The sequence below is a fragment of the Chlorocebus sabaeus genome, chromosome 1 (assembly GCF_047675955.1).
Source record: "Chlorocebus sabaeus isolate Y175 chromosome 1, mChlSab1.0.hap1, whole genome shotgun sequence".
Taxonomy (NCBI): domain Eukaryota; kingdom Metazoa; phylum Chordata; class Mammalia; order Primates; family Cercopithecidae; genus Chlorocebus; species Chlorocebus sabaeus.
Genome location: NC_132904.1, coordinates 16,336,571 through 16,358,389, shown reverse-complemented (window position 1 = coordinate 16,358,389; position 21,819 = coordinate 16,336,571). Strand labels below are relative to the sequence as shown.

The 21,819-nt window shown below is 35.9% G+C and overlaps 2 protein-coding genes across 2 annotated transcripts; both read right to left on the bottom strand.

Moving 5' to 3' along the window:
* Positions 1–2,306: 2,306 nt before the first annotated feature.
* Positions 2,307–3,257, bottom strand: LOC103235613 (olfactory receptor 5M5-like). The gene has a single exon (XM_037997359.2). It carries the CDS (start codon positions 3,243–3,245, stop codon positions 2,307–2,309), a length of 939 nt encoding a protein of 312 aa, XP_037853287.1. The 5' UTR covers positions 3,246–3,257.
* A 6,923-nt stretch (positions 3,258–10,180) lies between these two features.
* On the bottom strand, positions 10,181–11,128 carry LOC103235606 (olfactory receptor 5M1-like). The gene has a single exon (XM_037997610.2). The coding sequence runs from the start codon at positions 11,126–11,128 to the stop codon at positions 10,181–10,183; it is 948 nt and encodes a 315-aa protein (XP_037853538.2).
* Between the last annotated feature and the right edge of the window lie 10,691 nt (positions 11,129–21,819).

The following is a 21,819-nucleotide window of genomic DNA, read 5'->3' as shown; positions in this document are numbered from 1 at the left end:
AGAGCATTTTGGAGCTATCATGCAATGCTGGATCACAGACTTGCCATCAGTGTCTGAAGTGGCTAGGGGATGTGGGGCGAAGGAATATTGTGGGGTGAGCCTGTGTGATCTGAGGCAAATGCCAGGTAGATAGTGTCAGAATTGAATTGAATTGTAGGAAAAGTTGGTATCCACAGAGAATTGGAGAATTGCTTTGTGGAAAACACACACGCACACACACACACACATAAAAGTGTGTGTGAGTGTGTTGAAGGTAAAACAGTTTAATTTTCTCTCAGATATATATGATCATGGAATATTAACTAACATGGACTCAATAGAATTATGGTCTAGAACACAAGGCTGTGTGGGCCATCAGTCAGTCAGTAAGATTTTAATTAATGCTCACGGGTCTCTGAAGATCATATTCCCTTTTCTCCTAAGCATAACAATTAACACGATAAACTGTACCTCTACTGGCAAAATTATTTTCAATCCAAAGATGTCTTTATTGAACTAATGGTTAGATATTATTGGTTAACATCAATATAACAAAATAATGATAGTCACTGTATTTAAATTACTGCCTTATCCATTCCTTTAAGTTTTAAAGCAGGGTTAGATGTGAGAAGAAACACCATCAGGCTTGGTCAGTACTTAGGATATCAGGCACATCTTTGCTAGGTATTTCTTCTGCTATGCAGTAATTCAGCTTGTGACCCCTAACAGTTTTGTTTCTGTTTCCAGTCTTTAGGTGGCTGGATAATGTGCTTTCATTAGCACCACAGAAGGGGAGTTCTAGGTCCTCAAACTATTCATCAGGCTGAGAAGAATCTTTAGGTGATTGGGTAAACAGCCAAGTAACCTGATTCCAACTCTTTCCTGACACTTGGATTTTATTTTATTTTATTTTTTCAGAGACAGGGTCTTTCTCTGTTGCTCAGGCTGAAGCAAGTGGCTGAGTGGCATAGTCACACCTCACTCCAACCTCGAACTCCTGAGCTCAGGTGATCCTTCCACCTTAGCCTACTAAAGTGCTGGGATACAGGCATAAGCCACTGTGACTGGCTGGATTGGAATTTTTTGACACCATGACTTCACACTTATGAGGAATTCCCTTATGACAATGGTCCATGAAGACCACAAGTCCTCTCTTTTGACACAGATTATAATGTTGTATTTGCCTTTGATGCTAAGACATTTTAAGATGGTCAGGTATGGTGGCTCATGCCTGTAATCCCAAGCACGTTTTGAGGCCAAAGCAGGCACATTGCTTGAGGTCAGAAGTTCAAGAGCAGCCTGGGCAATGTGTTGAAATCCTGTCTCTACCAAAAATACACAAAAATTTGCCAGGTGTGGTGGCATGATCCTGTGGTCTCAGCTACTTGGGAGGTTGAGGGGGAAGGGTTGCTTGAGCCTGGGAGGTGGAGCCTGCAGTGAGCTGAGATCGCATCACTGCACTCCAGCTTGGGTGACAGAGGGAGATCCCACCCATCTCAAAAAAAAAAAAAAGACATCGTAAGATATAGTGTTGATCAATGGAGAAACTAAATAAGAAAATTTTAGCACACACTTGCTGATAGTTGATTTAACATCAGTAATGTTGATCCTTCTCTAACAACCTCTAAAGATGAAGGAATATTGTAATTTGGCTGAGACCATATTAGAATCCTTCATGGTATGATGATAAGTGAAATGGAAGGAAAGTAAAAATATAGTAATTTACTTGCACTGGGGTGAGCTTCCCTGCTCATGTTGACGTTTAAATACAACTAAACCTAAGCATCATGATTTATAAAAATAACTTTAGTGGAATGACTATTATCAAAACAAAATAAGGCAAAAATTCAGTTTTGCATCTTTTTTTTTTTTAGACGGCATCTTGTTCTGTTGCCAGGCTGGAGTGCAGTGGCTCTATCTCGGCTCACTGCAACCTCTGCCTCCCGGGTTCAAGTGATTCTTCTGCCTCTGCCTCCCAAGTAGCTGGGATTACAAGCAACCATCACCACACCCGGCTAATTTTTGTATTTTTAGTAGAGACGGGGCTTTACCCTGTTGACCAGGATGGTCTTGATCTCTTGACCTCGTGATCCGCCCACCTCAGTCTCCCAAAGTGCTGAGAATTACAGGCATGAGCCACTGCGCAAGCCTAAGTGGAATCTTCTGCTCTTCCCATTTCAACCCACTAGTTTCAGGAAGCTTAACTCAGTCAGCTATCTCACAGAAAATCAGAAATGAATTGTGCAAATTGAGCCTAAAATGTGAAATCTAACCCAATGATATTATATCTCATTACTTCACAAATTTTTAACGATAGTTTAGCATTTTTATTCTCCCAATGTTTGTTTTCCTATTGCTTTTTTAAATGCCTGTTTCACATCCTTGTTCCTGAGGCCATAGATCATGGGGTTCAGCATAGGTATCACTGTGGTGTAAAACACAGCCACCATTTTCCCCTGCTCCACGGACTCCTCTGTGGGGCGTCTTAAATGCATGCAGAAGAGGGTTCCATAGAAGATTGTGACAACTGTCAGGTGGGAGCCACATGTGGAAAAAGCTTTTTTCCTTCCCTCTGCAGAACGGCTTCTGAGGATAGTGACAAGGATGAACATGTAGGATGTGAGAATGATGAGAAGGGACTGGACGTTGCTATAGCCAGCTACTATGTACATGGACAGCTCCTTGCTGTATGTGTCAGAGCATGCCAGTTTGATAAGAGGAGGATCAGCACAGTAGAAATGGTTGATTTCATTAGCACCACAGAAGGAGAGGTTGTAGGTCCTTAAGGTTTCCATCACACTGAGAAGAAAACCATAGACATAAGGGACAATGACCAGGCGGACACAAACACCTTGGGACATTTTGCTACTGTAGAGCAATGGATTACAGATGGCCACATAGCGATCATATGCCATGACTGCCAACATGCAGTGCTCTGTAAGGACCACAGCAATGACAACATAGCACTGCACCAAACAACCTGCATAGGAAATAGTCTTCTTCTCCGAAAAGAAATTTTCTAGCATTTTGGGAGTGACATTTGTGGAGAAACACAGATCTAGAATGGACAAACTGGAGAGAAAAAAGTACATGGGAGTGTGAAGTCGAGAATCAACTTTGATTAAAATAATCATCCCCAAGTTTCCTACCACAGTGACTATGTAGACAAAAAGGAACAGTGCAAAGAAGGCAACTCGCAGCTCTGGATGGCTTGTTAGACCCAAGAGAACAAATTCTGTCACTTCAGTATAGTTTCTTCTGGACATTTCTTTGTCTCATACGAGAGGCATTGGTCTGATTATCTAAGGAGAAATAGAAACTTTTTTAAAATCACTAAAACCCTTGTTAAATATCATGCTTTAATTATGTTATCTCAGTAGCAGTTCTGTAACTGAAGATGAACAGTTACACTATGAAGCAAGTCTAAACATTTGCAACAAGTGGCTTCCATTGAGGCTGAATTTGTAATCACAGTGTGCAATGAAGTTGGAGTCTTAATGCAAAATTATAAATGAAAGTATCCCTATACTTTGAGAAATTTCTTTTAAAAATCTAGATAACTTATATGTTAAAGATTAAATTGTAAAAGAGATTTCAAAATGCTCAGAACTTCTATTGACCTGCTTTCATATACATACAAAGCTACATAAGAGGTGGAAAGGACTTTGAGGATAACCCAGGCAAAGTTCTTCATTCTGAAGATTGAGAAACTGAATCCTAGAGAGATGAAGTGACTAATCCCACTCAGATGCTTACCTCATACATCCCCATTCAGTGATCTGCTAATATACTATATATCTCACCAAGTTCGACTTACTGCCTTGAACCTAAAAACATGTATTTATATATTTTGTTATTTTTGGTAGTAGTGCTTTTGGTGGTGATGTGGATGCTGGTTCTTTGTGTTATAAATTAGTTTTTGGGAACTCGTGTAAATAAAGCCTTTCGTTTGAGTCTTAAACATTGATATCATGTGTTTATAAGCATTTTTTCCAATTTGCACACCACAATTTAGCCTGTCTGTTGGGTTAAACAAATGTATTTATGCTCCTTCATCAATATCTCAATTCTATATGAAATTTTATATTTATTATCTTTGAGGTCTCAATCTATCTTTTAATTTGTTCCTATATTTTAATTTCTCACTATTTTACTAAATTCATGCTGCACAGAAACAACATTATAGTCCTCTGCTTGGCTCACATGCTCTTTTATATTGCTGTATAAAGAAGTCCTATATCAATGAATTTCCCATTCCTCCATTATGTTAACCCTGATGTATAGGTTAGTCATTAGGATAAAAGGAATTAACTTAATCACCCTAAGATGATAAAAAAAAAAAAATGTTTTCCAGTTCTCAATCTGTACTTACTCGCTGCTAATATGCCCAGAATAAATTATCTGATCTACTTTGATGCCATTGCCACACAACATTAAAAAGCCTTAAAAATGGGCCGGATGTGGTGGCTTATGCCTGTAATCCCAGCACTTTGGGAGGCCGAGACGTGTTGATCACTTCTGGTCATGAGTTCAAGACCAGCCTGTCCAACATGGTGAAAACCCGTCTCTACTAAAAATACAAAAAATCAGCCAGGTATGGTGATGCGCACCTGTAACCCCAGCTACTCAGGAGGTTGAGGCAGGAGAATCACTTGAACACAGGAGGCAGAGGTTGTAGTGAGCTGAGATCATGCCACTGCACTCCAGTCTGGGTGACAGAGAGAGCTGAGACTTTGAAAGAAGGAAAGAGAGAGAGAGAGAGAGAGAGAGAGAGAGAGAGAAAGAAAGAGAGAGAGAGAGAGAGAGAGAGAAAGAAAGAAAGGGAAGGAAGGAAGGAAGGAAGGAAAGGAAGGAAGGAAGGAAGGAAGGAAGGAAGGAAGGAAGGAAGGAAGGAAGGAAGGAAGGAAGGAAGGAAGGAAGGAAGGAAAAGAAAGAGCCTTAAAAATGGAGAGAGATTCTTTGTTCACTGAGGGAAGGATTCAATAGCGTAAAAAGATCAATCTTTCCTAAATGATCCATAGAGTCAAATTCCAATCAAAATTCAATCACGATTCTTGTGGAATAGCTGATCCTAATATTTATATGGAAGTATAAAATAATAGGAAGAGTCAATATCTCCCAGGACAATAAGCAGTTATGTATTAGATATCAAGATTTACTATAAAACCAGTATTCAGGACAGTGTGTTATTGACATGAAATTGGGGAAAAAAAAAAAACCACACTTTTGTGTTCCAGAATAGCAAGTCCAGGAATGGCTGTATGTATATAGGTGATGTGACATATAACAAAGGTGACGTTTCAGATTGGAGTTGGAAAGATGGATTGTTTTAGTATTTACTGTTGAATTAATGGATTATAGATTATTTAAATGGGAAAATTATTAAGTGGTGTATTTAAACAATGCACAGAAATTACTTATAATTCTAGGGAGTGGTTTAATGTGTATTCATTATATTTTGTAACTTGTAATTTATATAGACATTATGCATTTACTGAATTTATCAAAAATTATTTTAAATATATAAAATATCAAATTAAGTTAAAATATATGTGCTAATCTGTCTCCAAATTTTGATTAACAATTTCAGTATACTAACAATTGCATAAAATGAAATTTACATCTAATTTTTTTTCCATGGGGCAATTCAGACATGAGCAAATGTCATTAATGGAGAACTTGTCAGTGGCTGATAAAACTTATCTCTTCTGAGCAGGTTCAGGAAATTAATAAGAGTAGCACTTTATTTTTCACCTAATCTAAGAATATCAGACAAATATTTTCTGTTAAATTGTATGAGATCTTACAATTGTTAAACTCTTATTAAAGTGAAATTTTATAGTTAAAAAAATACTAATTCACTTTGTAATACATTGTCAACCATGCATTTATGTATGCATGCATGCTTATAGCAAATAATTATTGAGCATTTTTCAAGTTCCAGATCATGGTGCTGGATGCTAGAAGGGGAGCACTGGACAATATAGAGGAAATAAATTTAGTTAGGTGAGTAACCAGGCTCAGAAAATTTGACATTCTGGTTCCAGCTTACAACTCATAAGCAGAAAAATCAGAAGAGGAATCATATAATTCTCAGAGTGGTGCTCTCCTATAATATTTTACTTTCCCAGGAAAGTCTATCTCTTCCTTCAGTTCCATTGACTGGTTGAGTAATGACGGATATTGTTTCCAAAATATTAAAATTCAATGTATCTAATATTATTGTCTCCTTATTCTGCCCCAGGAAACGTATATGAATAAATAAGGATCTTGAGTTAGAGTTTTCTTTGAGTTACAGATGATAGTGACAGGCACTCTAACAAAAGTAAGAGATGGATGAGGAAATAGAAAGCCAGCCAACCAAGGTATCAGTGCCCTAACTGTAAAGAATATGAAAAAATCTGGGCCAAGAATCTAGAATAATGCCTATGAATTGTAACCTAATTGGCAAGAAGGAAGGCACAAGGGCTTCTTTTAACTCTCAGGTGATGAGCAACTTCTTCAGTACAAGATCTTGGTTTTAGTCCTGACTAGGAAGCTTTGCAAATTTGCTCAGATCTCACTGGTCATCTGTACACACACTTTTAGCAGAGACCGTTATCATTAACCATATTTTAATTCTAGCATTGTAGAGACAGTGGCAATCAGAGCTAACTAATAGACTAATATATAATAACTAATATACAGATATAGAGCCCATGAGAAATCTTTCCACTGGTACTGAGAGGCAAGAAACACTCAAAACAAACATTCAAATGCAGACAGTAACTTTGATGATGATGAATTTGATAATGCATGATTCTGTGACTATTTGTGCAGCCTAAAAAAATAGGCGTGAGAATTTCATTCATCAACTTACTGTTTAAGGTCCTTGACACAAGTTAGTTATTTGATTATGATCAGACTGATTTGATTATAATCCAGCTGATTTATGTTTCAAGTATTTTGTTGAAAAAAATAAAATAATAGTCTGAAAACTAAAGTCTCACTGAGGTACAAGTATTGCTTGTAAAATCTAGGTCTCTAGACAAAAATAGGGCATTGGAAAAGAACCCAGGATCTTATAAATTAAGAGAACCCAAGAGGATGTAATATCTACTCACCCAATTTTGTGAGCTTCACATACTGAAGCTAATGGACCACTTTCACATAGGTTTAATGGACACAACAAAAAGTCTGAGCATTTATTTTACTTAGACATCAGAAAAATTTTATGTGATTAATTAAGCTATGTAGACCTAAATTATTTTCAATTTGCCTTTTTCTTGTGGAGATTGGTGACAGTAGGCACCAAGACATTAGGCAAATGGAAAACACAAAAATAATCCTAGTTTCAAGTAATAACAGTGAAAACATCTGCTGAAATAGTCATACTATGAAATTCTACCAGGATGTTTCCATAACACTGGGACTATAAAAAAAGTGAAAGACGAAGCTAAGTAAGCTCCCTACAGATTTTCTTTCATGGAAAATGCATTGTCTGTGCAAATTTGCCTCAAAACTGCCTATTTAAACACATTGCTGTCTAAAATGTACACAATTTAACAAAGTGAATGCAGACATTATTAGATACTGAAAAATAATATGCAAAAACATTTCCTTTCTTACCTGTAAAAACAAGGGTGTCTTTTTCATGACCCCAAAGGTCAAATTCTGGCCAGTGCTGGAAGTTATATACCCACATCACTGGTATCAGCACGTATCTCAGGAGAATCCCCACATGAGTAAGAAGAGGTAATTAGAAGTGAAATCACAGTGGAGAACATTCTTAAGGGAAGAAATACTCATTGGTTGTACTATGTTATCTTGAATCAAGATGTTAGAAAAAAAATCTATATTTTATACTTCAGTAGAGCTCAAAGCAATCACCTGTTATCCAACTAGGGTAACACTTTATACAAAACTGAAAAACAAATTTAAAATAGTCTGAGGATACTTAACTTCTCATGAAACCTGAATTCAGGTAATTGTCCTTCCCATCTCAAGAGCACTACTGAATTTCCTCCACTGTTTGCCCTTTATCAAGTTCACACAAGAATATGTACTAAGTACAAACTTCGATATTGTTTAATCTAAATAATAAAAATATTTTAAAAGTATTTCTTTGATAAAGGGATTTGCATTTTGATAGGATGCCTAAGACATGTAAACAAATAATACTAGGTACAAATAATTTCTGGAAAAAAACATGAAATGTTTTAGAAATAGATAGATGAAACAATGAAACAGTAAGAGACTGATGAAGAAACAAACAGGTAGAAGAGACTGGTGACTGCCAATGAGGAAAGTGCCTGACAGGGATAATAATCATATGTTAAATAAGTAAAAAACTAACATATTTAACTTATTGTTTCTATCATGTTTCCCATGTTAAAAAAACTTTCATGGAATTGAGTCCACACTGGAACTCAGCATATTTGCCTCAAAATGCAATTGAGGAAAATGTACATTAAAAATAATATTTGATATTCACAATAACTCCATGAAATGGAATTTTGCATTTGAATAAACTGATATGGAGAGGGAACTTCTCTAAGTTTACCCAGCTAACAAAACAGTAATAAAACTAGAATTCAGGCTCAGTTCTGAATAATTACAAGGCCAAATATTTTTCCACAGCAGCATTCTGTTTCAACTTGAAGAGAATGTTTTATTATCAGCTTATTAGGTGGCATAAATCTTGGGACAGCTGGCTGTGGAAAAACTGATGCACAAGAATGTGCTTTTTCAAGGATTGGACATTTCCGTTGTCTCATGCAGCGAGAGTCTAGGTGTCCCAGTTCTCATAAGAGTACATGCTTCTATCATGATAATAATAGTTATGCACACACTAAAATATCAAGGATCGTTTTCTTTAGATCAACATAATGATAAATTTTGTCATGCTGTCAGCCTACCCACATGTAGGCACAACCTACTAGTATATAAAAAATACTTAAAGAGGGTGCATTCCTCCACTTGCTTTCTGAGAACACCTTACTCTGTAATGCAGTAGCCTTTAATAAACTATCTCTTCTCACTGCACTTTGCAGCTTATCTTGAAATCTTTGCTCTGTAGATCCAAGAACCCCCTCCTGGGGTCTAGATCAAGACCCTTTTTTCCAGTAACAAAGTCATTTATGCATATGCAAATATCAATTGATAGACCCTATTGACTGCAACTAAATTATTCCTAAGTCAGAGGTACTGCACTGGAAAACATACGTGGAATGCAATTGAAGTATTCTGATGATAGAAATGGATCCATACATTTGAAAACTCAAAAAAAAAAAAAAGTGTTGAGAGTTGATTTTTCAGAATCGAGGACCATAACCGGTATTACCACATGAACTAAAAAGAAGCTTCTCAAGATGTTTACAGTGTGGGTTTTGAGAATACTAACAGAAAATTTAACATATAGGTGATTCATATATTTACATTTTTTGCACAGTGATTACAATAGGTTCACAGGTTTCAGAGCTATTGTTCAAGACACCACATGGAAGTAGAAATAATTTCTTTCTTTTTATTTATTTATTTTTTTCTTTTTTTAACTTTTGGAGATGGAGTTTCGCTCTTGTCGCCCAAGTGGAATGGAATGGCGTAATCTTGACTCACCACAACCTCCTCCTCCAGGGTTCAAGCTATTCTCCTGCCTCAGACTCCCGAGTAGCTGGGATTACAGTATGTGCCACCACACCTGGCTAATTTTGTAATTTTAGTAGAGACAGGGTTTCACCATGTTAGCCAGGCTGGTCTCAAACTCCTGACCTCAGGTGATCCACCCGCCTTGGGCTCCCAAATTGCTAGGATTACAGATGTGAGCCTCCACACCCGGCATCATTTTTTAAAAAATATAAAATCATCCACCCTATCTTGAACCTCACTATGGCTCTGTGGACAGTAATACTCAAAGGGTTTGGATTTTCAGAGCTTCTCTCAGGCTGTTGGTTAAAAATTTACCCCCAAGTAAGTAAACACAGTATTTTCATACAGAATTATTAGATACCAAACAATTTATATTCATAGAATCTCTGACAAAACATTTTTAATTTCAACATTAAGGCTTTTATTTTTAAAAACTAAATCTTCAAAGTGTTAATTTTGAGAATAAACTAAAGTGGTTACTAACAGCCCATAATGTTAAATCATGACTACACTAGGTTTTCCCATTTCAGTTTGTTACCCCACAGGCACTTAGGGATTACAAATAAACACAGGCCTAACCTGCAACTTTACGAAAGGATTTTCCCCTAATCATTTGTTGTATGGCAAGAATTACATCTTTGTTCCTTAGGCTATAGATCAATGGGTTCAGCATTGGGCTCAAAAAACTATAAAAGACTGCAATTATTTTGGACTCCTCTACAGACTTCTCTGATGGAGGCCTTATGTACATGCAGAAAAGGGTTCCATAAAACAAAGTAACTATCGTCAGGTGGGAAGCACATGTAGAAAAGGCTTTGTGCCTGCCTTCAGCAGAACGGATCCTCAAGATCGCTGTAAAAATGAAAAGATAGGACAGAAGAATGATGAATAGAGAGCTTGAGAGAGTAAAGCCTGCAACTACAAACATTGCCATCTTTTTGACATGGGTGTCAGAGCAGGCCAGCATTATAAGAGGAGGATCAGCGCAGTAGAAATGATTGATTTCAAGGGAGCCACAGAAGGATAAGTGAAAGGTCAGCAGTGTCTGAGAGAACCCACTCAGAAACCCATACATGTAAGGGACAGTGACCAGAGAGATGCAAATGTTCTTGGACATCCTGGAACTGTAATGTAAAGGGCTGCAAATGGCTACATAGCGATCCAATGCCATTGAAGCAAGGATGTAAAACTCAGTGATCACCAGGGCGATGAAGAGAAGACACTGTGTGAAGCATCCAGCATAGGAGATGGTCTTCTGTTCTGAGAGGAAATTGTGCAGCATATTTGGAGTAACATTGGAAGAATAACAAATGTCTACAAAGGAGAGGTGGCCAAGGAAGAAATACATGGGGATTTGCAGGTGGGAATTGGTCCTGATCAGCAGGATCATACACAGGTTGCCTGCCAGCGTGATTAGGTAAATGACCAGGAACACCCCAAACAGGATCTTCTCTAGCACTGGGTCATCTGTCAGTCCCAAGAGAATGAATTCTGTCACTGTAGTGTGGTTTTTGGAGAACATCTTGTCTCTTGAAACTGAAAGTGACAAAGAATGTGAGGATTTCTTTCTGACTCAGATTTGGCATTTGTTTCATCCATGTATCATTCACTCGTTCATCTATTCATCTAGGCTCCAAATACTTTTTTCAATAAACACATCAGAATTCTTGCATAATATTTTCTCTTTATATGTGTGTGTTTTTTATCTCTTTTTGTATCTCAAACCCACACACTTATAGACACATTCTCTATTTCTCTCTCCCTTATATATACATATATAAATTCATACATTAATACATTTATACTTGTCTTCTTGGTGAATTCTACATTGGGTAGTTCTTTTCAAATTTTTTGAGGAAACAAAAAAAAACAATGAAATGAAGATCAGATATTAATTAGTAGCATTTAAATAAATAAATGTAGGAAGTCCAATCTCCAGTTTCTCTCCATGTCTGATATCTTCTTATTTCAGATACAAAACAGAAGAAAAAAATTGGGGTAGCATTTTCACTTAAAACGTATGATTGTCAGTGAATATTAAAGTAGTTAAACTTATTGCTTGATATATGGCTAAGAATATACAAAGCCAAGAACATTTTGAAATTCTGTCTGCCTATTTATTCATGTACACTGCATAGCTTGATTTTTTGTGTGTGTATTACAATTCCTGGGGTTATTGGAGTGAACAAATTTTCCAAGTCCATGAAACTCACATTATAATATGAGAAATAACAATTAAATCCACAAAGATACATAATTTCAAGTAAAAGCTGGTTAGATGAAGAACAATGAATGTGAGCTTCTTTTAGATGACCATTCAAAGAAGTATTTTCTGAGAATACAACATTTGAACAGTAAATAAACAGTTATAGCACCTGAGGAAGAGTGTGAAATTTTTTTGGTCCCCATTTATATGCCACTAAACTACTCATTAAAATATTGTTAGGAAATCACAGAAAATGGTTAAAAGCAGTTTTTGCTTCCAACTCAAACCATTCTCTCTCAGTTCTTAGTGAAAATATGCTATGATTGTAAAAATTATTGCTCAAAATTTTGAATCCTAAAGCCATTGTTTATCTCGCTCTCATATATACATCAGTGGAGCTTGCGTATGATTGATTTAGAGTCAATGAAATGTTAACATATGAATAGCAAATTCCAGTGAAACTGTTGAAAATGTTTCCTCTATTGATTGGATACTACTCTCCACACATAGAAAAGTTATATTTTTAGTGAACAAGTGTAGAAGATGACCTACCTGTTAATGTTAACTCACCATATTTTATAAAAGCAAGGTGGCAAGATATATATTTCTTAGCTATACTCCTTGGAGTATTTTTAAACTCATTCTAAAGAACCAGTTATAATATCCTTTGTTCCTCAAGGGCATAACATTAATTTGATGCCTTGAGCAACTAGATTCACCTTTGAGGATGAAATCCCTATGTAACATTTATGTACAGTTTTGGTACATGTGTTCATTAGAGCTTTAGCACAAACAGAGAAACTAGCCATCACTTTCAATAATATGGAAGAAGGAAAATACAGGTAGATAAGTTTTGCAATTTTAGTGTAATAAAAACAAGAAGATTCCCATCAGCACTCTTTGGCTTTTGTCTATAAACACTGGATTGAGGTCATCTACTGAGGGTGAGGGGTAGAAAGTTGTGGCAGGTAAAAGACTTGAGAAAAGAAAGGATTTGTAAGGATGTGGAGAGCAGAAGAGTGACAACATAATTGGTAGAAGGAAGCAGAAGTATTGGTCAAGGCCCAGGTCCTTTGGAGGATGAACGTTATGCATTTATGCTAGAACAGGTCTGCCCTATTGAAAGTCATTAATAAGCTAAGAATCAAAGACAGGTTTGAGACCAGGACCATTTATAAAATTGATGATTCATAAAATTGTTGATTTAGGAATAGGGCTGAAAATGGAAGAATATTTAAAAATTGTTTACATGGCATTTGTTAGATGACAAGAGAAGTTAGAGATGTCTCATTAGTCTGTATTTTCCAGTGCACTGATAGTTCCAGGTTAGCACAAATGAATCAAAATAGGCTCTGACCAAGACAGAATAGGCATCCCTAATTCTCTTACATCATAAGTGGTGGTTAGTCTTTGAGAAATCAGTCAACACAATATAGCTACATATCAAAATCAAAATGTAGATTTGTTACATCCCATGAAATGTGAGCGATTTGAGCATAGTATATTTTTTTCCTCAGGTTGAGTTTAAAGCCTTATCTCAGTTTTTATCTGTATGGTTTTGATTCCTTACACTAATTTAAAAATAAAATGGTATTTCTTAAATATTTCTATAGAATGAAGGGTCGTATAGGACTATAATACTGGTGTCTCTCATTTCCTCATCCCTTAATGCATAAAACTAATTGACAATTTGACTCTTAGGCAGAATGGCAGCTTTCAATCTGAAGGCAATATGCCCTACAGTACATGTGTATGTATATATGTATTCATTTATTTGTTTTCTTACACATGTTAATATACAATAACATTTCAATAAAACATAAGATTTACAAAATGACTTTTTTGATAACAAATAAGTCTAGCTCAATAATAACTGAATGGATAGACAAAAAGTAATGGATTGGTTATTTCTGATGAGGAAAAGCAAAGTCTCCAAAAATTTAATATGGGATCACATGATCAGATGTCCACACATTAGAAGGCAATATTAATTTACTTATAGATTTGATTAGAGAATATAGATTTAGCTATATATGTTATACTAACTCAAAAATGAGTCTTACACATGCTTATTTTATGTTTTATAGAAACCTTTCAGAAGGTTCTATCTATATTACGGAACACATTAATTTCTTTAGTTGATGTCACTTTGCTTCTGCTGGAATGCCCAATTGATGTATGTCTGCTAGTAGAACACCTAATGGATTTAGCTACACAAATGACACAATGTTCAGACAATGGGATATATCCTATTGGCCCTTAAGATTTTTACTTGTGTGTTTGTGATTATTCAATTGGCTATTTTTTATTTAAAAGTTGTAGTAGGTTCAATATGGTTCTGAAAGTCATACCTACTAAATAAAAAGTATACAAATTGAAAAGAAACAAATAAATTTATGTTATTCACAGATGACATGATGCTTTATTATAAAAGTTCTTTTAAAATATACAAACGGGAAATTAAGTGTGTATTTTGGAAGATGATATGATTACAATTACAAATTCAATACACAAAAAACACTCATGCAGGCCGGGTGCGACGGCTCACAACTGTAATCTCAGCACTTTTGGAGCCTAAGGTTGGCAGATTATTTGAGGTCTGGAGTTTGAGACCAGCCTAGCCAACATAGTGAAACCCCATTTCTACTAAAAATACAAAAATCAGCCAAGTGTAGTGCATGTGCCTGTAGCCCCAGCTACTCGGGAGGCAGAGGCAGTGGAATCCCTTGAATCCAGGAGGCAGATGCTTCATTAAGCCAAGATTGCACCACTTGACTCCAGTCTGAGTGACAGAGCAGGATTCTGTCTCAAAACAGACTAGCTAACAGAAACATCAAAAACACTCATGCAGTTATGTAAAAGCAATATACAGTAGAATATGAAAATTAAAAGTATCACAGTAACTTAAAAGCATAAGCTACTCAGAAACAAATATAATAAAATGTGTGCAAAAGATACTGAAAAGCGCAAACATCTGCAGAGAGAAATTAAAGAAGATCTAAATTATAAAGACATACATCTCACTTGTGCATTGGAATATTCAATATAGTCAGTGTTTTAATTCTTCCTAAATCTATCATTAATTTTAATGCCACTTCTATCAGATTTCAGCAGGCTGCTATTTGGAAAACTTGACGATCTGTTTGTAAAATAAATGCTGTTATAAAAAATAAAAAACCCCTTTGGAAAGTGAACAAATATTGTTGCATAATTTGCACTACTTAAATGTACATGGCCAGTACGATGTGTCCAATTATCTGACCATTGTAGTATTAACATAACTAATTAATTAGGTGCACTTCTAGCAGATATCAATCGATTGATCATTGCAATTGAAGTAAAATCATGCTAATTAAACATTTAATGTCTTCAAACACAAGTTGAACAGGGGTTTCTGAAGTCTTTCTTGAAAAAATAAAGTATGCGAAGAACTCTCAAGTTAATATTATCCACCTAAGAGTTACTAAGAAGTATAGCATTCAAAGCAATGTGTGAATCTAAGGATGATAAAGAGGTTAGGTGTACAGAATAGAGAGATCACAAATAGATCCACTCGTATATGTAGCCAATGGATTTTTGAACAAAGGTACAAAGGTATTTTAATGGAGATTGTGACTGGAAAATGTGGATATGTTAATCAAAATATTTAACTTAAACTCCTATAACACACCCCATGCCAACACTCAAAATAAGTTGGTGGAAATAAAAATTCTAAATGTAAATGCTAAATCTATAAGTCCTCCAGGAAAAAAAAAGTAGAAGAATAGCTTTGTGATCTTGAGGAAATCAAAGATTTTTTAGGAAGAAAAGAAAAGCACTAATTGTGAAGAAAAAAATATAGAGAGAGTGTGTGTGTGTCATCAAATTTTAAAACATGCATTCTCAAAATAATGCTAAGATAATGAAAAGGCAAACCATAGACTAGGAAGACTATTCACAGTAAGTGATTCTGACAAGTGATTGGTATTAAGAACATATAACTATCTCCCATAATTAACTGGTCCAAATATAAACAGTTCAATTTAAAAAAAAAAAAAGAAAGTCTAAGTTGTGAGCAGACACTTCATAAAAGAAGATACATGAACAGCAAATGATCACATGAAAAGAAATTCAACATCTGTATTTCTCAAGAAAATGTAAATTATGCCTATAATGAAACACCATGTAACAAAGATTTCCTCCTGGACCAAACTCTAGAAAGAACCCTCTGAGCACTTTCTTGACTAGGCCTCAACCTTGGCCTAAAAAGACTTGAACAAAACACAAACACAGTGGCTAACAGCTCAAGGTCATATCCCTAGGATGAATGTAATCCTCCTTGAAGTACCTGCCTGAGAAAACTCAAGGCTGCCAACAAAATGTACTGTCTCTTTCAGTCAACATCTGGAGAAAGAGCTCTTGTCTACCACCTCCCAAGGGAGGGTAGGAGCCAGCTGGCAAACCTAGGTGGGTTTCACATGGACCAACACTCCTTTCACACTTTTTGTAATTTTTTACTTCTCTGACTCTTGAGCCCTGCTCATGTCCCTTCATATTCTACCTTTAGAATACACAGTTACCCCTGGGCAAACCAAATTAGAGTTCAGTTTATAATGAACCTTTCTGTCCATAGCAATAGTATATTACTGATGAAAATCCATCCTTACTAGTTTAACTGGTAGCTGGTTTTGTTTATCTTTGTAACATTTCACACTCACTTCAAAGGGAGGAATAAAAAATATTGACAGTGCAAAGATTAACAATGACAGCGTGAAACAACTGAAACACTCAGAATACATACCATGATAGAATGCAAAATAATTCAATGGTTGTAAAAAACTGGTCGTCCTTTATAAAATTTGTATAAATTTATAGTTCACCATAAAACTGTGGCACAGCAATTTTGCTCTTCAGTATTTATCCAAGGGAAAAGAAGACATATCCATAAAGAGTCTCAAACATGTATCAGCAGATGCATAGATGAGCCAATTATAGTATATCCCTATAATGAGATACTACTCTCAGAAATAAAAATGAACAAAATGTTGATACAATCTTGATTAATCTATCATCGATCTATCTATCGATCTATCTATCTGGGAATCAACTTTCTGAATGACAGAGTAATGACCTTCCCAAAACTGTCCCTCCATAAAAACCATGAGAACACTAAAAATAAGTCAAAGTCAACTGTTTCTGGACACTAAAAAGTAGTCAAAAGCTTGCAACAATTCTGTGAGTGAGTATTTAAAAATTTCTGAATCTTGGTAAGAACAGTGAGTTTTGTGGCATCTTTACTTGCCCTATTCTCAAAGTCACATCCCAGCTGCACAGTATCCTTGAAAATTGGAATTGTGATTGCATGGCTGTACACGTTTGTCAAACTTTACTGAACAGCACACTTAAAATTTCTACATTTAATGTAAGTGAATTTACCCCATAAATTTAACAAAAAGGAAATTTTTCCTTTCCTTAGAATTAAGCAAGTCAAATTACTTGTTAGATGTTTAACATCCAGAGAGTCGTTAAAAACAAAATCAAATAGAAAACAGAGCCACAATGTCACCACAACTCTTTCCATACCCAGAATTACAACAGGTCAAAAGCTTAAGCATTGAAAACTAAGGCATTCCTCAAACCCATTTTCCCCTAGATTTTTTTAACAAATAATTTAAGTTGACAGTCCAGAAAGTCACTTGTTCATCTCTTGTCTCTTCTCTTTTTGGTCCCAGTATCAAGGAAGCCTGGTTAAAAGAAGAAAAAAAAAAAGGATAAGAATGAGAGAAGAAGAAGAGAAACTTAGATGTTAGATGAAGAGTTTTCAGTAGTAAATAGGGTGTGGTCAAGGCAAATGGTTATTGACTTTCTCTATGGAGATAGGAATCCAAAGACTATCCATGCAGGCTGATGAGACCAATGACTTTTCGAATTCCTTTCCACTACCCAAATTACATTTTCCTTGAGAAGTAGGTACACTGAATGATAAGCATAAGTAACGATGATGTGTCTATGTTAGGCAGTATAACAGAAACAGAAAAGAGAAAACACATGAAGCCTTCACATCTAAGAATCCTCAAAAAAGAGAAGGAAAACAGTTACATTTTTAAGGTTTTAGTCTCAAAGCTATATGTTTTCTGTCATATCTTATCTGATTTTGTTCTGATCCTCATAAGGATGGTCAAACTGCTAATTTAGTCCGAACAATTATGTGTGACTGTCACGTACTATTAAGAAGTTTCTGATTGTTTTAAAAAATAATGTTAGAGCAAATAGTCAGCAAGCAAAATAAATTAATATAGTGATCTAATATGGCAAGTTGTGGGGAAAATGACTATACATAAATCAATCTCAAATCATGTGCTTTCAATATATAGCAATATTAGCATAGCAAACCAGTGCTAAAATGTCTGGACAAACTTGTTTTTCCACCAGCAGAATTCTATGCATAATAGGCAGTGCTGTAAATATGTTTGCAAAAAGGGACATAGGAACTGCACATGGGAGAGTGTCTAAGCTGTCTCCTAATAGAGACTAGTTTTAACTAGTTTTAACATTATTTCTGACATCTGAACAGGATAAACTATCACTAACAAACTCTTAGTTAATAACACCTTCTTATCTAACTAGGAGTTTATTAACAAACAGAGCAGTGGGTAAGAAAAAAATTGTACTACAAAAAGTACAATAAATGGTAGTAGCTATTGTAGAGCAAAAATCATTCTCGTTGTATGATTGTACCTCCACTGGCACCATACCTGAACATACACGACACATACACACCAACAAACACACATACACCTGCTGGGTAATTGAGCCATTTCAGGCAAGAGGAGTCATTTCCAAAAATAAGCAACAGCCTTCTCTGTACTGAAATTGTTCTGAAAGTATGTAAGGCTGAGGCCATCATGTGAAGAGTCTGTAAAACACAACAAGCTAAACCAAAATATGAACTAGGAATTGAGAGAAAGATAGAAAGTGATACAGAGAAGGAAACAGAGAGAGAAAGAGACAGAGACAAGAAAAGAGACCTCACAACACTGAAAATATGTCCAAAGAACAAGGACAGCTTACTTTAAGAAGAATAAAACATTATCCAACAGATCACCCAACCATATATAAAAGAAGTTTTCATTTCTAATACTGACTTTTAAAGATTGTGAGTATTAAATTTTTAGCTCCGTATGTCAGAATCAACAGTTTTTCTTTCATCACCATGTGCCTTCAGTTGTAATTATCCTTTCTCAATTTAGAAACCTGTATTGATGACTTGCTGTGAAAACAAGGAGATAGATATAATAGGTTTCATTTCTCACAGAACTCTTAGAATATATTAGGAAACATGACATTGTATTATTATGATTAATTTTTTTGTGTGTAACTAAGAGAGCCAAATAGAGTTGCAATATCTACACAATCACAAGAATGGGTATGTGCAACTGTTTGCTCATGAAAGAACAAGGGAGATGCCTTAAAATATGAAGGTCTCTCCAGAATAAGGATAAAATCATTGGTTAAGAAAAAGAATGCATTTTTAATATGCAATGTCTGAACAACAGAAAAAAGGAGAATAAAATTAAAAGATTAGAGTTGAATTTCTCACAAAAAAGCATAAGCTGTAACTGAAATCAGAATTATTCTGTTGGCATTCTTATTATATTTTATTATTATTTATTTATTTATTTTTGAGATGGAGTCTTGCTCTGTCACCCAGGCTAGAGTGCAATGGCACCATCTCGGCTCACTGCAAACCCTGCCTGCCGGGTTCAATCGATTCTCCTGCCTCAACCTCCCAAGTAGCTGGAATTACAGGCGCCCACCACTGCACTCAGCTAATTTTTGTATTTTTAGTAAAGACGGGGTTTCACCATCTTGGCCAGGCTGGTCTCGAACTCCTGACCTCGTGATCCACCCGCCTCGGCCTCCCAAAGTGCTGGGATTACAGACAAGAACCACTGCACCCGGCCTATTTTATTATTTTTTTAAGACAGGATCTTACAGTGTCACCCAGGCTGGAGTGCACTGGCATGATCTTGGCTCACTGCAACCTTTGCCTCCCAGGATGAAGCCATCCTCCCACATCAGCCTCCTAAGTAGCTTGGACTGCAGGCGTTTGCCACCAGACCTAGCTAATTTTTGTGTTTTTGCAGAGCCACTGTGCTCAGCCTGTTGGCTCTTTTAAATGTTAATTTTCTATTTGGGTAATAACCAGTATTTCAATGGCTAAGCAGTATACTAGGATCATACTTCATATAATTTATCCAATCCCAATCAGTAGGAAACACTTTATGCTCACATTTGAATATTCACTATGTGAAAAAAAAATCCAATCCTACTGGGAAAATATCTATTACAAAAATCTTGTCAAATGAGCTGAAATTCCAAACTTGTACTAATCAAATTATAGCTACCAGAAAAGTGGATACCTATGGCTATTTGCTGAGGCATTCAAGAGATAATGTTCATCTGTTCATCTCACCCTAGGTTTTTGGGGGTTTGTTTTATTGAGACAGGATCTTTCTCTGTCATCCAGGCTTGAGTGCTGTGGTGAGAACATGGCTTACTGAAGTCTCTGCCTCCCAGGCTCAAATGATCCTCCTGCCTCAGTTTACCATGTAACTGGGACCACAGGGATATGCTACTATGCCTGGCTAATTTTTTATTTTTTATTTTTTTGTAAAGAGGGAGTCTATCTTGTGCAGTTTGGCCTAAAACTCCTGGGCTCAAGCAATCCTCCTGCCTCACCCTCCCAAAGTGCTGGGATTACAAGCGTGAGCCACAGTGCCTGGCATTATTACCCTAGGTTTTTAAGGTTAAATGGCCTATAACACCAAAAGATTTGTTTGTAGCATTTGGTACATAAGGAACTATTATAAATGTATGAAGTAAAGATAAAACACCCTACCTGAAAAGTTAACAAAGTATATGGACATACAAGTGAAAGAGAAATATGAGATTGGCATCAATGTACTTAAAAATATTGAGTTTCACTTGTAATAACAATTCAACATTAAACACGAAATGAGAATTCATTGTTTACCCATCGGATTAGAAAACATTTAGTCTGACAACACCTAGTTTTGGCAAGAATAAAGTGATGTAAAGGTAACACAAACTGTTCTTAGAAATATAAGTCGGTAAAACAATTGGCAATAAATAGTAAATTTAAAGTTATTTATATCTTATGACCAAGAAATTACCAACCCACCTGAGAGGAACTCCTTACGTGGTACACATTCATAATTATACACAAAACACTTATTACTGGATTTTCATATTATCAAGAAACTGGAAAATGTAACTGTTCATCAGTAGTAGAATAAATATACTTTGGGAGGCTGAGGTGGGCAGATCACCTGAGGTTGGGAGTTCAAGACAAGCCTGACCAACATGGAGAAACCCCGTCTCTACTAAAAATACAAAGTTAGCCGGGCGTAGTGGCAGGTGCCTGTAACCCCAGCTACTAGGGAGGGTAGACAGGAGAGTTGCTTGAACCTGGGAGACGGAGGTTGCAGTGAGCTGAGATCATGCCATTGCTGCTGTATGATTTATCACAGATACATCTAACAATATTTAGTGCAAGATAAAATAAATTGCAGAAAGATACATAGAGTGGGTGCATTTATTTCAAGTTTTAAATGTAGCAAATCAGTACTACATATTTCTGTGAATATATAAACACCTATCCAATGATGTAACTCTACGGAAGGATAAGAAACATTAAATTCATGAAGAGTTTACAGCAAGAAATGGGACGAGAGACAGAATCAGTCAGGAAAGACGTATCTTAATAAGTTTTAAATTTCTAAAATAACTGAAACAAGGCATTCTGTGAAGATTTAATAGTGATTAGTTGTATTTACAAAGGAGTCTTTATAGTATTTTCTATTTTGGCTGTATATTAAAAATAGCTCATAAGAAATTCCATAGGTTTCCATAGGTTTTAGGGGAAAAGGTGGTATTTGGTTGCATGAGTAAGTTCTTTAGTGATTTGTGAGATTTTGGTGCACCCATCATCAGAACAGTATATA

Coding starts and splice junctions, on each gene's coding strand:
- LOC103235613 (XM_037997359.2), bottom strand. CDS start 3,245: ATGTCCAGAAGAAACTATACTGAAGTGACAGAATTTGTTCTCTTGGGT.
- LOC103235606 (XM_037997610.2), bottom strand. CDS start 11,128: ATGTTCTCCAAAAACCACACTACAGTGACAGAATTCATTCTCTTGGGA.